Source organism: Pantherophis guttatus, chromosome 4 (assembly GCF_059756535.1).
Source record: "Pantherophis guttatus breed Tessera chromosome 4, ASM5975653v1, whole genome shotgun sequence".
In the NCBI taxonomy this organism is placed as follows: domain Eukaryota; kingdom Metazoa; phylum Chordata; class Lepidosauria; order Squamata; family Colubridae; genus Pantherophis; species Pantherophis guttatus.
Window position 1 is genome coordinate 64,683,959 of NC_142066.1, and position 17,685 is coordinate 64,701,643.

At 37.0% G+C, this 17,685-nt stretch overlaps 1 protein-coding gene across 1 annotated transcript in view; it reads left to right on the top strand.

Annotated features, from left to right (window-relative positions):
* Nucleotides 1-11,370, top strand: part of BAG1 (BAG cochaperone 1) — a 53,255-nt gene extending 41,885 nt beyond the window's left edge. Inside the window, exons 6-7 of the mRNA XM_034416342.2 lie at nucleotides 9,025-9,087; nucleotides 10,886-11,370. Coding sequence (XP_034272233.1) covers nucleotides 9,025-9,087; nucleotides 10,886-10,975 — 153 coding nt within the window. The 3' untranslated portion in view covers nucleotides 10,976-11,370. The remainder of the gene's footprint in view (nucleotides 1-9,024; nucleotides 9,088-10,885) is intronic.
* The last annotated feature ends 6,315 nt before the right edge of the window (nucleotides 11,371-17,685 follow it).

Sequence of the window (17,685 nt, forward strand, 5' to 3'; positions counted from 1 at the left end):
GTTGTTTTTGGTTCCAGATGCCATTAGATATGTTATTAATCAGGAAAACATTAAAATAAATTGCTTCCTATTGACCAATAACTTAGTTCTACAGTACCAAAAAAATACAGTATTTTCTTTTTAACCTACCCACCCCCCATTTGATGATTATCTCAACTTATTAGCTTGATAAAGATATAGCTATCCCAAGTAATGTAGCCAAATTCTGTATATCAGTGATGATGGAATGCAAATCATTGCTTCAGTTAGGGTGAATCTGTTTTATCCATATAATTTTATATTTCTTTTTGATATATTATGTATTTAGATCATGACTTGTTTTGGCATACATATTATCTTATTACTCTTTAAGTTGTTCTGGTCTATGATCATAATAAAACTAAATTTATATGCTGTATTTTCTTCTAGGTAAACACAGATTAGAGAAATCAAATGTAATTATAAAAACTATAAATATAACATTAACTTTAATGGATACACTTTATGTTAAGTATATTAAAACATAAAACATCAATATGTAAATATTCTCTAACAGTAATATTATACACAGTATTTAAATTATTACACCCACAGTATTAAAAAAAACCTAATAGCATTCCTAGCCCACAGTGAATTAAGAATAAAAAGATAAAAGATAAAGTAAACCATAACATATCTGATCATTTATCATCAAGAATATATACACCATGTGAGCTAAAAATGTCAGCCTCATTGGTTGGCTGAGCTAGTTGTCTAATTATCTATACGTAGTAGATAGTAGAGCAGAAAAACAAATTTCTTCATTAAACAATGTATTGCTAAAACAGACACAATTGCTTTTAGGGAAATTACATCATCCCAGTAAAGAAAATGTACATATACATTTAAAGGACCAATTTAATCCTTATAGTTCTTTCTGAACATTAGGCAAAATAGTTAGCTAAAAGAATCTAGCCCTGATGTCAAACAAAATATTTTTGGTATTACGACATAATTAGAGTTTCCCATTACAATTGTAAAACATTCTTAGAACAGAGGTAAATAATTTTAATCCTAAAACCTAGACCCAGTTCAGCTCCGCTGCGCATGTGCGTGCGCCTCCCACCGGCCAGCTGGTCTTCAGGTCTCTGCCGCGCATGCATGGAGGGTGGGGGCGTGCAGACTAAGCATGCATGTGTGGCAGTGGTGTGCGGGTTAAGCATGCATGCGCGGGCGGCGGGACACATGCAGGAGGTCATGCGCACAAACATTGCATTTTGCGGGGTTGCGTGTACATTCGCGCACACACTTTGGACACCCAGTCCAGAAAATGTTAGCCATCACTGTCCTAGACCTTGCAAATAGCCTATATATTTAAATCTAAGGCATCCATTTTATTTCGTAAATTCTTAGCAAGAAGTTCTTGCTATGAAATAATGATGGTTCTTTGAATGTTCACCAGTGTGTAAAACCTATTTGAGCAAACCTTCAAAACCTGAGTTTAAGTGGGAAGATCATGCTTTCCATCTTCAGTTTCCTGAGATTACTACAGCATCATAGGAAAAACAAGTTACTGGTACTTTGGTTATTATGTTTTGCTTTGTCACACACTCAGCCAGATGTTTAGACTGGATTTGGCATTTTGCCAGCTTTCCAAAGACCTGAAATAGGCAGATGTGAATGTTTGATAGTGTTAGAGGTATTGTCACTGGATGTAAGCTATTGTGAAGGCACCTATGACTATTGATACCAGTTTTGCTTTTGTTTGCCACAGTCATTTTATTTCTATTTGTGAATCTTTGTATTTTGTTATCTTCTCTAGTTCTTTCTCTTCTATTCTGCTATCTCCAGGTATTGACATATCTGCTATCCAGACCTTTTTGTCTTTTTTATTGTCAGTTGTTAAGTCTTGAGTGTTGTGTGGCAGTTGTTTGTCTATTTGAATTCTAAAATTCCAGACCACTTTAGTTTCTTCATTTTGTATAACTTTGTCTATTTTGTGGCCCCCACCAGTTCTTTCTTACAGATAGATGGTATTTCTTACAGGTATATACCATTGTTTCTACTTTGTCATGTGATTGTTAATTGTCAATTCTTGCAGTCTTCTTGGACAGCAGCTAACTAGGTGGCCACTGTTTTTTCAGCTTTTTAAAGAAGTAGTGCTATAATTATTAGATTTTCCTTCTGCCTTTTTATGTATCTAAAGGCATGTATAGGGGGGATGGAGGTAGTTGTGAATGCACAAGTGGCTCCTTGAAATATCACAATTAGAAGAAACATGTTCCTTTTTATGATAGTCTTTGTGCATCTTATATATGAGTGATATATACTGCAGCTTCCTTTCTCTGGCCTGCTGTAGGAATTCCCCTCTAGCCAGAAAACTAGCAAACACAATTTTCTGAAGAGTTAGGGTTGGTATTCTTCTCAGAATTATTCTGAAGGCTAGAAAGAGGTTTTTTTGACTAGAAAACTAATGAATGTGATATTTCTGAAGACTAGACAAGCTGGTTCTACCTATCAGAAACATTGTGTTTGCTATGACTCACTGTACCAGGCAGTTGTTTGGCATGCCTCTCAGCTGCTGCACAAAAAGGTAAAAAGTAAGTGGACCTAGACATGGTGGGGTGGAGAGAAAGCCAGAGCCATCTGGCCATGGCAACACTGCATGTGCTGGTGTGGCTGAGATGGGAGAAAGATGGGGTGGGAGTTACAGCACCGACAAAGCAGTGTAATGGCAGACATGATACCAAACCAAATTGTGACCTGCAGAGGCAGTGCAATGGCTATAACAAGTCTCACAAAAATAGGACTAGGATTTTGACTAGAATGAAAATCGAAGTCTGCACAATAAGCAGTTTAATTTTCAAGCCACGTTCCAGCTACAGTAATAAAATTAGCAGTATAATGCTTTCCATGAATGATACTGCAGTTGGACTTGCTCATCATTGCAAGGAATGTTCGAAAATGTAAACCGGTAATCCAATAAAGACCTTTTAAATAGGTCAGTCCATTCTGAAGATGTTTGTTGTCTTTCAAAACTTTTATAAAGTTATTAGGTTTCAGTCATTGTTTTTTATGAATCACCAACCTATTCAGCTGCTATTTTTTAAAACTTAAAACATAAAATCTCTGATTTGGATCACTACTGGCCTCCACAAAGTACAGGTATAATTGTAATGCAGCCTGCCTGATACAGTCACATGTCACAACCGTTATTAAATGACACAGCTCAATTAATAACTTTCCCATCCCAGCACTCCCCATTGAATCATTTAATAAACATGCATGTTTGTAAGTGGAGCACAGGGTGACTCAGGGGAAGCTCTTGGAGGCCTAATAAAGGCCCAGAATCATTTGCTCTGGCCCTCCCAAAGCTTCCCCCACTGTCCAAGATGCCCCATGCTCCACTTCTACCCTTCACAGAGTCTTTTCCCATTCCTACTGGGGCCCCCAGGCTTTAGTCTAATTTCCACCCCACCCTCCTTCTCACCTTTTGAAGAGCTCTGAGGCCTTCCAGAGGGCTAGAACAGGGCTTGATTATGCAGCAGGATGGCATGATTCTAAAAGCAGCTGCCCTGTTTCCAGTGGCTGAATTACATTTTGGTATTGTCACTACTTCTAGAATTGCCCCATGTGGCCACATAATAAAGCAATCCATTTCACTACTACAGCCTAGTTTGCATAACTCTGCAAACTTTATGAAGCTTTCAGAAACTTATTCACTGTTATGTAGACTTCATTAAGGCAGAAAAATGAAGTACTTCATTCCTGGCTGCACGGCAATGACATGGAAGTGACCATCATTTGTTCCACCCCAAAAATGATGGTCACTTTCAGATCACTATCACATTGCCTGGGGACAAACTGTTTGTATTTTTGCCTTAACAAAATCTGCACATTACCATAGAAGCTTTCTGGAGCATTCAGAAGTTTCTGCAGCATTGTGCAGATCTCATTAAGGCAGCAAAACAAAATAGTTTGTCTGTCAGCTGCCATTTTGGCCCCGCCTACAAGCAGGTAAGACAAATGCATCCATGTTTGGGTTGCCACTGCGTGGCCCAGGGCCATATGGTCTGCTGTCCTCCCCTAACATTAGGTCCATAGAGCTTCAGATGATAAGTGGACAAAGTGATGTGCATGTGGGGAACAAGCCTAAGTGCTGTGGAGTCCTGTGGAATGGGATGAGGGAAGAGAGATACAGAATATTTAATTTTTACTACCCAAATAAAATTCAACTTGGTAGTGTTTATTGAATGTTCCAGCTTCTCAAGATCTCCTAAATCTTGCTAGTTTTCTTTGCTGCCCTTCCTGTTACTGCAAATTTAGTTATCATACTTTCTAACACTCTCATATCTGAAATTTATAAATATATTTAAGAACACAATACCTAGAACAAGATCATGTGATATCATACTTGACATTTCTCTTTCTTAATAAAGAGCCACTGATGTACACTCACAGAGTACAGTCAGTCAACCAGCTCTGTGTTTATTAAGGTAACGTAGTCCAGTCTGCGTTTTGAAAATATTGGAAAATAATGGGAGATTGTTTTCCAAGTTCATTATATCCATTTTGTTTCTGAGATCAACTAAATAGTTTTTTTTTATTATTATCAAAAAAAGGAGATCTGGTTGGTTTTGAATGATTTATTCTTATTAAGCACATGCAGGTTTCTGCCAAACAATGCATTCTTTTCAAAATACAAAACAACTGCAAAATAACAAATGATTTGTTTGTTGATGTAAAGTTGACCAGCCTGTACTTGCCAGGTTTCCCTTTTTCCTTTTTTTTCCCTTTGAAGATAGGAATAAATTTGTACTTCTCCAGTCCTCTGGCACTATGCATGTACTCCATAATTGTAGAGATCACAGAAAGGTATATTGGTATTTGCAAACTCTTTCAAGACAGCCAAGTGTCTGAAATGGTGTAGTATCCTGCTTGAGCAAGGGGTTGGATTAGAAGTTTAGTAACCATTCAAAGTTACAGTGGTACTGAAAAAAGTTACTTATGAATGTTCTCACTTATTACTGTTGCAGCATTGTCATGGGTTACATGATCAAAATTTGGACACTTGGCAATTGGTATATGATTACAGTGTGATCATGTTTTGCAACCTTCTGACAAGCAAAATCAATGAGGAAGCCAGATTCACTTAACAATTGTGTTGTTAATTTAACAACAACAGTAATTCAATTAAGAACACTTCCAAGAAAAATCATAATACAGGGGAAAACTCACTTAACAACTGTCTTGCTTAGTGATGGAAATTTTGTGCTCAAGTGCGGTCCTAAATCAAGGACTACATATAAACTAGTGTTCCATATCTATTTCCTTTCTTGCCAGTTGTTTTTCCTCATTCCATTTAAATACATTTCCCTTTTGAGGAGAAGGCCGAAGCAAAATAGGAGATGAACTCTGCCTCTCAGTAGTCAGTATCTTACCATATCTCAATATCATAACATACAGGGGTGGATTCTACTTACCTTTAGTACCGATTCGTACCTACCGCTTTACTCGCGCACATGCACTTCTGCGCATGCACAGATTGCCAAATATGACGTCAGGGCAGGTGAGTGGACCCTCCCGCCGCTTTTACTACCGGTTCTCAAGAATCGGACAGAACCGGGAGCAACCCACCACTGATACCATACCATGACAACCAGCAGCAGGTCCATCCTGCTGTTTTTCTTTTTCTTACTATTGACATAGGCAAAAAAGAAAAAAAAATACTGCTTTTAGCATCATTTGCAAGTGCAAGGTTTTTTTGCATTCTTTCTTTAGAAGTTAGCTGCCTGATGGTAAAACACCTTGATAATTACCTTCTTTCTTCATTTCCCATACTTATCCTTTTTATCTCTTAGTTTAGTCAGAATATCCCTAGATATCCATAATTGTTTTCTGCCCCTACCTCATATCATTTCAATTGTCTTACTGTCAGATTTCCAGTCCTCTTTTGCTTCCTTTGACCTGAACATTTCTGACCGTGAGATCCTGTCTGTAGGTCTCTAGATCGGGGGGGTCCCCAAACCCAGGGCTATGACCCATTAATGGGCTATAAGCCATTTGGAACCAGGCCACAGAAATGGTGGATGAGTCTGTGAATGTGCATACTTTCCCACTTGCACGAGCAGTGGGTGATTGTGCATATGCTCCATTTACACAACCAGCAGCATGCGTGCCAGCCATACACGCAAATGGCGCTGTGCGTGCCTGCTTGCTGGCTACTTGCATGGAGCCATCCTCTCTCTCCACCTAGTCTGATTACAGAAAAGAACATAAGTACTTTTGTTTCCACATGGAAACCGCTTCTTAATTCCGTGCTTAATGTGGAAAAGAATGTAACTTTGACTCTGGGTTTTACAGATTGGATTGACAGATCTTTATAGAAATGACTTGTTCTTATTATTATGGAAAAACAAAAAGCTGTGATTTGATGTTAATGCCCTATTCTACTGCAACAGAGTTGGAAATCAGTGCTTCTTTTTCTTTTCTTTTTCCTATCTTTCCTCACTTCTCTCTCCCCTTTTCCCTCCTCTCTCACTGCTTTTATTTTCTTTTATATTTTGCATTTTATAATACTTTATGACCTAATAAAAAATGTTTGCATTAAAAAAATCTAATATGCATTTACAGTTATGTCCTAGTTTTTCTTTCTATAATATTTGAAACTTAAGATGATAGCCCTTCCATGTTGAGTGGTCTGATTTCAGAAAAGTACCCAACTCGACCATCATGGATTTCGATGAAATTTTGTGTGAACATGCACACATGTCCCCAATCAACATTGGTAAAGTGTTACATGTGCCGATGCAATACTTGTGGAGATATAGGCATTTGTGTGACCCCATACCGCAGCCTTCTACAGTATGACTCTGAGGTTCCAGCAACTTTGAGACATAATATAAGCAGTGGGAGAATGAAATTTTATATTTGAAAACCTTGTGTTGCTAAGTTATTACACTCAAAGTTTCACATTTCTCATACCTTTCCTTCCAGAGATATAAAAAGCCAAACTTTAACCTTTTTTGCGAGCCACAATATTTTCGGCCAACTTTGCTTCAAATTATTTAGATGGAGATCGCTCATTAGAAGGTTTTTATTATTTTATTTAATAGAGCGCAAAAAGTTGTACAAGATGGCCAAGTTTTGTTTCTCTCAACAAAATATTGCCTGAGATATTATGTCTCAAAGTTGCTGGAACCTCAGAGTCATACTGTAGAAGGCTACAGTATGGGGTCACACAAATGCCTATATCTCCGCAAGTATTGCATCGGCACATGTAACACTTTACCAACGTTGATTGGGGACATGTGTGCATGTTCACACAAAATTTCATCGAAATCCATGGTGGTAGAGCAGGGATCCCCAGATCACTTGACATGGAATGACCCAGGGTCATTCTTTCCAAGCTGGAGCTTGGGGATTCCCAGCTAGTGATTTTAACTCTTCCATCTTGATTAGGCTCAGATCTAAGAGAATTAAACCTTTTGCTCATTTTCCAACTGTCTGTAAAATTAAACATCTGTCTGTAAAATCCTTAAATTAGGATTTAGGATCTTTCAGTCTTATAGGAAGAATTGCTTAATTAGAAAATAACAAATAAAGGAAACAGTGTACAAAAGAAACAGAAGCAATAGAAAGGAGGAAGAATTAAACTATTTGTTAAAAATAGCTACAAATAAACCTTGGCAATACTGTAGAGAGTATCTTAGTTAAAATTAAAAATGAGTAAATAGAAGAATATTTTAAATATTATGTTAGTATATACTGTATTTTTCGGAGTATAAGACGCACCTTTTTCCCCCAAAAAAGAGGGTGAAAATCTGGGTGCATCTTATACTCCGAATGTAGCCCCGCCCAGCTTCTAAGGCACACCAGAGTATAAGATGCACCTTAGTTTTTGGGGAGGAAATAAGAAAAAATCTGATTAGCAGGTAGATTGGCCTCCTGGAATACCTCCAATCAGCTGTTCCCACAGGTGAATTTTAGCAACAGGTTCCTTGGTTGTGAGCTCTGTGCCTTGCTCTTTTTTTTTTTTTTTTTTTTTTTTTTTTTTTTGCTTTTTTTCTGTTTCTGAAAACCTCCAAAACGGCTTCGGAAAAAAAGCCTCTGAAGCACTGTTTGGGGGCTTTTTTTCTGAAGTTTCATTTCTGATGGTTTTTTCAGCCTCTGAAATCTCTATCTGAGAAGCTGGGTGGGGCTACATTCGGAGTATAAGACACACCCAGATTTTCATCCTTTTTTTGAAGGAAAAAAGGTGCGTCTTATACTCCAAAAAATATGGTACTATTGTGAATTGTGGATCAAAGGAATTTAATTAAGCATGACTTCCATTTTAAATTAAAGCAAAACTCTTCATTATATGGGATTAATTTCCTGATTGTATCTATTTTGTGAAAAAAGCTCATTGAAAAATGACTCCATAAAGATATTTAAGTGGCTGATATTAATATTTTGAAATCTTGTTTCTAAACCATTTGTTTGGTGCTTTTCTTATTTGTTTTCGAATCCGTGCCTCATGTAGTTATCTTTAATTTTCATCTCTTTATGAAAAAAATATGTTTTGCTGCATTGTGTTAACATTAGCTGAATGCTTTTATAAATCATGAAAAGAGATTCCAAAACACCAAAAGTTCCAAATAAGAAACTTTTTTCTGTCTCTCTCAAGAATATTGATAGGATCTGGAAAGAGAATAATTATTTCTAATAAAGCAATATTTATCTTGACAGCTTCTTTAAAGTCTTCATTTATACATATGTTAACATTTCTCTTCAGCAGACAAAGTGGGAGCAGGGAATTTGTTTTTCCCTTGTTGGGAAAAACTTTTGAAGCCATTATTCCTGTACCAGAATTCAACACTTAATAATGGGAGTCAATTTACCTCTTAAATAACAAGATGTTTATGGAGATGCTCAGTCATCCAGGTCATGATTGTCTCACAGGTACTTTTTCAAGAGGCAACTGGACTTTCTTTGTTTTCCTCAAAGACATTTCACTTCTCATCCAAGATTTATTCTTTTCAGATGGTGCCAGACAATTTTAATATTTATTTTTATTCTTCTCAGATTCTACCAGACAACTTTAATGATAGTAAACAAAAAAAGAAAGGGCTAGTGAAAAAAGTTCAGGTAAGTTCTATAATAAAGTTAGAGTGTTTTGCATGTAAAGCAGAGATTAGAAATCAGAAATAGTAAATGATTAAAAGTGACATTGAGAGGTTTGTACCTTCAGAGATGCAAGATACGGTGTAGGTTTAAAATAGATTTAGCTCAAGTCTTATTTCCTGTCTGGTGTACTCAGGAGGCTAACAGAACTCCAGTACAGAATCCTTTTTCACTTATATAACAAGACTGTAGGATTGAATAAGAGACATTTCATTTCCATCCAAGCCTTCACAGCTACAAGTTTATTGAGTACTGAAATAGCATCACATCCTTGGCCAAGGATGAAGTTGTATCAATCAATCAGTCCAAACCAAAGAAATAAAAGACCAGCAAACAATACACTGATTGAGTAAGTAGAGTGTACTGATGATACTGCATTCCGTGCCATCAAATGACCTTACCCAGCCATTTCATATAATATTTAAAGACAAGTGTTCAGAACCTTGCGGCATTCCACATTGTAAGGACCTAGGTCTAGTTTTCTCTTCCTCCACTAACACTACCTAGAAACAGCTGCAGAGATAAGAGAACAACCACTGCAAACAGTTCCTCCTAGTTCCTGAAGCCTGTCCAGCAAGTACTTATCTTTATTATTTCATGACAGTTAAATGCACATTCATATTTGAAGAATAAAAAATAATTGAATATATAATTTAATATTTGCAAATTTTTGCATTACAATAGATGACATTGATTACATAGACCTTTTTAATACAACATGTATATTCTTATGTAATAATAGGTAAGAATTATATACCTTTGTATGTGTAAGCTTTTGTTCCAGAAACCATCTTCAAAAAGGATTATGATAAAAATTAATTGAATTAATTACCGATCACTCCTGGTCCTTCTTTTTATTAGACTACATATTCAATTCCTGCAACTGTTCCTCATATGTTTTGGCCTCCAGACCCCTAATCATCTTGTTTCTCTTCTCTGCATTCTGTCCAGAGTCTCAACATCTTTTTTATAATATGGTGATCAAAACTAGATGCAATATTCTAATTGCGGTCTTACTAAAGCTTTATAAAATGGTACTAATACTTCACATAATGATTATGTTCTTCTGTTAATGCAATTTAGAATTGTATTGGCTTTTTTGGTGGTGGCTTCACATTGCTGCCTCATATTTAAATGATTGTCCACAAAGACTCCAAGATCCCTCTCACAATTACTGCTATTGAGGCAGGTTTCACCTAATTTGTACTTGTACATTTAGTTTTTCTTGCTTAAGTGTAAAACCTTACTTTTGTCTCTGTTGAATTTTATTTTATTAGATAACACTCAGTATTCAAGTCTATAGAGATCCATCTAGATCTTAAGTCTATCTTCTGTGGTATTGGCTATTCCTGCCAGTTTAGTGTCGTCTACAAATTTGATGAGTTTCCCTTCTATTCCCTCATCTAAATCATTTATGAAGATATTGAAGAGTCTTGGGCCTAAAATGGAACCTTGGGTATCCCACTGCTTACTTCCCTCCATGTAGATATAGCTCCATTAAGGACTACATGTTGAGTGTGGTTTGTCAACCAGTTACTTTGTCAAATGAAGGGAGCTACACTAGGGAGGAGAAGGAAAATGAAAGGCAGGAAGAAAATTGTTATTATAATAGGTATATGGAAGAAGATACTCTAATAGAATCATCTGTAGTGTTCAGTGTAGGATTAACAACTAAAATAATTAAATCATCATTTTTATTTTAGAAATGTAGTAAGAATATTACATTTTGACAAATATTGCTCGTCTTTATTTTTGTTTTCAGGCTTTTCTTGCGCAGTGTGATACAGTGGAAGGAAATATTGGTCAAGAAATGGATAAACTACAGTCAAAGAATATGGTCCTTGCAGAATGAAGCTCTTTTAAGTAACTAAGATAATGAACTGCTCTGTGAGCAAAAAGTTTGCTCTTGTTTTTGGAACAGTTATTCAAGTGTTCAAAATTTTAGTTTTAGCAGAGTTTTGTGAAAGTGTTGCATGTTAGCTATTGTTTACTCATCAATATGTATTCTGGTCATGTTTAAGGATAGTCTTCAGACACACAATCCATCTCTATTTTGTTTATTATTTTTTCCCTTGCTACATTTCAATATATCTTTCTATGAACACACGTTTCAGCTGCTGTGGTTTCAATATTTTTATTTGTTCTATCTTTTTAATAACTTTTATGGATGTTGTCCAATCAAACAAATATCTTTTATCATTATCATTGAAAATAAACTCAATAAACAATGTATTACATTGCAACAAATTTCCTACCACATTATATGTGTATGAGTATATGACATGTATATGATTATATGTGTATGAATATATATGAAATATATATGATTATATGTGTATGGCAATATGTGTGTGTGTATATGATACTATATATGTGAATACACACACACACACACACACACACACACATCATACACATACACACACACACCGTATGTATGTATGTATGTATGTATGTATGTATGTATGTATGTATGTATGTGTGACAGTGGATTGGAGTGCCCAGAGCAGCGGCTGAGAGCAGTGTGGCGGACCAGCTGCACAGCAGCAAAGTGGAGTAGAATGCCCAGATCAGCACAATATACCTCAAAATCCCAGCAGTGGCCAGGCATCCTAAGGGCAAGAAGGCAGGGAGGAAAAGGATAAGTACAAAACACTTGTGGACAAGGAGGAAAGGGATAAACTTTCAAGGCAGGGTTAAGAGCAATGCATCTCCTAGAAAACAGCCTGTGTTTTTCCCAAAAAGTGCTTATCACTTCATAAAGGGCCAAGAATTTTGGTAAATTTTTAAATTTAAAATCTGTAGATTAATATTTTTTTTTAAATTTTTAATTTTTTCAATCTTTTTTTTATTTTTAAATTCTTCCATTTTTAATCTTTTCCAAGTTTTACATTTATTTTTTCAGTTTTAATTTTTTTCCATTGTAAATTCTTTTTCAATTTTTAAATATTTTTCAATTCTAAATTTCTTTTTTATTTTTTAAAAAAATTAAAAAAATATTTTTTCAATTGAAACTTTTTAATTGAAAATGTGGGAAATGTCCAGGGACATTGTCCAGGAGTAAGAGAATTCTGGAAGGGATGTTGTTTTCTAAACATCTTGAAGGGATGTTGTTCTCTAAGGCCCTTACACAAAGCAGATCATAAACTAATCCTCCAAGATTACTTGTGTCATCCAAGCCTTCTGATTGGATCTGTAATATACTGGGAGAGTATGCTTACTTATTTTTTTGAAGGCATGAGGGTTCTCTGATTTGTGGATCAGCAATGGCTTCAGCTTGAATTCATAGATCTTGGAGTACCAGGAAAATACCAGAGGACTGGAAAAGAGCTGATGTGGTTCCCATCTTTAAAAAAATGAAGAAAAAAAGATCGAGGAAGCTGCAGACCAATCAGTCTGACGTCAAGCCGTGGTGGCATAGTGGTTGCAGGTTAATTCTGTCAATTGCTGACTGTCATCAGTTCGATTCCTACGGTTCAAGGTTGACTCAGCCTTCCATCCTTCTAAGATCAGTAAAATAAGGACCCAGATTGTTGGAGGCAATAGACTGACTCTGTAAACTGTTTAGAGAGGGCTGTAAAGCATTATATAGTGATATATAAGTTTAAGTACTAGTGCTATTGCTATCAATACCTGGGAAAATCCTGGAAAAGATAATCAAGCAACAGATCTACGAACAGCTAGAAGCAACCAAAGTTATACCAGAATCCCACACGCGTTTATCAAAAACTGGTCATGCTAAACAAATCTTATTTCATTCTTTCACAAAATGACTAAAATACTGGAACAGTGAAATTCTGTGGACATACAGTAGTATACTTGGATTTCAGTAAGGCATTTGAAAAAGTAGATGGCAACCTACTTCTTAGTAAGAATTTTGACTTTGAGCTGCTGTCCCTAGATAATATAATTAGTTGGCTTCATTTGTTTCACTTTCCCCCAATCATTCAACTCCCTTCCTTTCAGCTTTCTCCCTCCATAGTTCATAGTAGACTGACAGTTAGAGAATGACCTGATATGTCATTCCTAAGTACCCCCATTCAAATCCAGGGAGCAGCACTGCCAAAACACATGTTTGGACAGCAAAATCAGCAGATGGTTGGCGGGAAAAATAAAAATTCTTATTGTTCAGCAGCCATTTTAGGGAGCCAAGTGGTACCTATTTATCTATTTGCTTTAGCATGCTTTCAAACTGAGAACTGGGTTAAAGACAAGAGCTCACCCCGTCACACTGCTCAGGTCTTGAACCTGGGCTAGCAGCTTTTCAGCTGACAAGCTCACATCTTTAATCACTAAGTTATCACACCACCTGGGGAATATCTAGCAATGGCAAAACTAACAATATACACCATACAACCCATGCCCCATTGGGTTGTCACAGGGAAGAGCACATGAGATGGAGGTATGAACAGTATAACAATAATAGAATAGAGCTAGAAGGGACCTTGGAGGTCTTCTAGTCTAGCCCCCTGCTCAAACAGAAGAACCTATACCATCTCAGACAAGTAACTGTCCAGTCTCTTCTTTAAAACTTCCAGTGATGGAGCGCCCACGATTTCTGAAGGCAAGCTGCTCCACTGGTTAATTATCTTCACTGTTAGGAAGTTTCTCCTTAATTTGAGATTGCTTCTTTCTTTGATTAGTTTCCAGCCATTATTTATTGTCCTGCGCTCTGGTGCTTTGGAGAATAATTTGACCCCCCTTTTCTTTCTGGCAGCCCCTCAAATACTGCTATTATGTCACACCTAATTTTTCTTTTCTTTAGACTAGCCAGACCCAAAGCCTGCAGCCATTTTTCATATGGTTTAGTCTCCAGACTTTTGATCATCTTAGTTGCTCTTCTCTGAACTTTTTCCAGAGTCTCAACATCTTTTTTCTAGTATGGTGACCAAAATTGATTGTAGTATTCCAGGTGTGGTCTTATTGAGGTTTTGTAAAGCAGCATTAATACTTCATGTGATCTTGATTCTATGCCTGTATTTATACAACCCAGGATTGTAATAGTTTTTTGGCTGCTGCTGCACATTGCTGGCTTATATTCAAATGATCATCCACTAGGACTCCAAGGCAGGGATGAAATCCAGCAGGTTCTGAAGAACCGGTAGCAGAAATTTTGAGTAGTTCGGAGAACCGGCAAATACCACCTATGGTGGCTCCAGACTGGGATGGGAATGGAGATTTTGCAATATCCTTCCCCCAGGGGAGGGAATGGGGATTTTGCAGTATCCTTCCCCTGGAGTGGGGTGGGAATGGAGATTTTGTAGTATCCACCAAGCCACGCCCACCAAGCCATGACATGTCCACCAAGCCACACCCACAGAACCAGTAGTGAAAAAAAATGGATTTCACCACTGCTCCAAGGTCCCTCTCACAGTTACTGTTTTTGAGCCAGGTCTCGCCTAATCTGTACTTATTCCTTTGATTTTTCCTGCCTAAATGTAATACTTTGTTTTCTTCACATTAAAATTCATTTTGTTGGATAGGGCCCATTGTTCAAGTTTGTCAAGAACTTTTTGGATCCTGAGTTTGTCTTCTGGGGTGTTCCTGCCAGTTTAGTATCATCTACAAATTTAATGAGTTCCCCTTCTATTCCCTCATCTAAGTTATCTATAAAGATGTTGAAGAATACTGGGCCTAAAATGTGGTACCCCACTGCTTACTTCTCTCCATGTGGATGTAGTACCATTAAGGACTATTCGTTGAGTATGGTTTGTCAGCCAGCTGAAATCCATCTGGTGGTGATGTTGTCTATGTGGCATAGGTTCAGATAGAGGTGTAGTTGTGCGTGTTTGTGTGAGGTGCTGCATGTGTTGAGGGTGACATGAATCAGTAAGGGTGCCTTGAGGTGTCGAGGGAAGTGGTGGGATTCAGCCAGTTTGCACCACTTCGGGAGAACCGGTTGTTAACTTTCTGAGCAGTTTGATGAACTGGTTGTTGGAAGAAATCATTAGGGCAGAGAACCGGTTGTTAAATTATTTGAATCCCACCACTGGTCAAAGAAGATACAAAATATTAACTTTTGCACTTTTTGCACCTCAACCATTCTTATTTGATGCTGTTGTAATGTGTATTTGATGTTGTTTTTCCATCTTCATCTGGATCTGCCTCATGCTCTTTGACCTTCTCTTTTTATGTATACATTATATGATATGGAATTCCCAGATTTTCTCTCCAGGTGGCAAATCATTTTATTTCCTGTCTTTGTATGTAATTTTATATTGGTTTTATTCCAATTCTTTCCCTTATATTCTCATTCCTGACTTTATCCCTTCTAGTCATTCCAGCAGCTTTTCTCAAACATTTCATTCCTGTAATAACTATATTTTGTTTATGCTTTATTGTGTCTGTGTTTGGCACTGGTAATATAAGGTGGGGATGGATATGCTTTTATTAGGAAGCATTACCAATAACAAATCTAGTGGAGGTGACGGTATTCCAGCTGTCCTATTTAAAATCCTAAAAGATGATGCTGTTAAAGTGCCGCACTTTCCTGCAAATTTGGAAAACTCAACAATGGCTGCAGGATTGGAAAAGGTCAGTTTACATTTCAATTCCAAAGAAGGGCAATGTCAAAGAATGTTCCAACTACTGTACAATTGCACTGATTTCATACGCTAGCAAGGTCATGTTCAAAATCCTACAAACCATGCTTCAGCAATATGTGAACTGAGAATACTAGAAGTACAAATTGGGTTTCAAAGAGACAGGAACTAAAGATCAAATTGCCATCATTTACTGGATTATGGAGAAAGCAAGGGAGTCCCAGAAAAACATCTACTTCTGCTTCACTGACTACTCTAAACCTTTGCTTGTGTAGATCACAACAAACTGTGGCAAGTTCTTAAAGAGATGGGTGTTCCAGGCCACCCTCCCTGTTTCCTGAGGGATCTGTAATGCGGGTCAAGAAGAAATGGTTAGAACCAGACATGGAACAAGAGATTGGTTTAAAATTGGGAAAAGACGACAACAAGGTTGTATATTGTCACCCTGCTTATTTAACTTATATGCAGAGTACTTTTGAGAAATCCCAGGCTGGATGAATCACAAGCCAGAAGATTGCCAGGAGAAATATCAACTACTTAACATACGCAAATGATACCACTCTAATGGCAGAAAGTGAAAAGGAACTAAAGAATCTCTTGATGAAGGTGAAAAAAGAGAATGCAAACGTTCGCTTGAAACTCAACATTAAAAAAACTAAGATCATGGCATCAGGTCTCATCACTTCCTGGTAAACAGAAGGGAAGAAATGGAAATAGTGACAAATTTCATTTTCCTGGGCTCCAAGATCACTCCAGATGGCAACTGCAGCCATGAAATTAAGACACTTGGTCCTTGGGAGGAAAGCTATGGCAAACCTAGACAGCATATTAAAAAGCAGAAACATTATCTTATCAACAAAGGTCTGTATAGTCAAAGCTATGATTTTCCCAGTAGTAATGTATGGGTTTGAGAGTTGAACCCTAAAGGTGGCTAAGCATAAAAGAATTTATGATTTTGGATTATGGTGTTGGAGAAGACTCTTGAGAGTCCCTTGGACTACATAGAAATCAAATCATTAAATCCTAAAGAAAACCAACCCTGACTTTCTGAAAGACAGAAGCTGAAGCTCAAATATTTTGGCCACCAAATAAAAACAAAGGACTCATTGAAAAAAACTTTAATGTTGGAAAAGATAGAAGGCAAAGGAGGAGACAGCAGATGATGAGATGGTTAAATAGTGTCATTGATGTGAGCATGGGTTTGGGCAAACTCCCGGAGATGAAGGATTGTGGGGGAGGGTTGGTGTTTATGAGTTTGCAGAAAATTGAGCAAGACTTAACAACTGAATAATAAGAAAGAGTTCACAGAAGAGCAACAAAGATGAGTAGGGAGAGTGAAGTAGGGAGAGAGTGAGTAGGGAGTGTACGACAAATGATTGCGAGAACCAGGAATGCCTAGTGTAATAGAACAGCATGGGTGACATAGCAGTCTTCCAATGTTTGAGGGACTGTCACAGAGAGGAAGGGGTCAATCTACTCTCCAAAGTACCTGACAGCAGGACAAAAAATAACAGATGGAAGCTTAATAGAGATCTAGCACAGAGACTTTTTTTGTCAGTGAGAACAATTAATCAATGGAACAGCTTGCCTTTAGAAGTTGTGGGTGTTCCATCCCTGGAGGTTTTTAAGAAAGCCCTTTGTCCAGAATGGACTGGAGTCTCCTATTTAGGCATGGGGTTGGACTACAAGACTTCCAAGATCCTTTCAAACTCTGTTATTCTGTTATGTATAAAATATTTTGTACTTTTCTCTTTTTACACTAAAAACATGGAAGAAATTTTATTTTTTCCAAAACTTCTCCCATTGTTTTAATTGTTTCTTTAAAAAATGTCTCTATTTATCATACAATTGTTTACTTGTGTCAGGAGATTGAACTAGAAGACTTCCAAAGTCCCTTTCAAGTCTTGTTAATCTGTATTGTTTCATAACACACTGATAGAACACTAACAGGGCTGATTTATTTAGTTAGATAATTTATTTAGTTAGATTATAGCACTATTTATCTATTAAAACTTTTTAA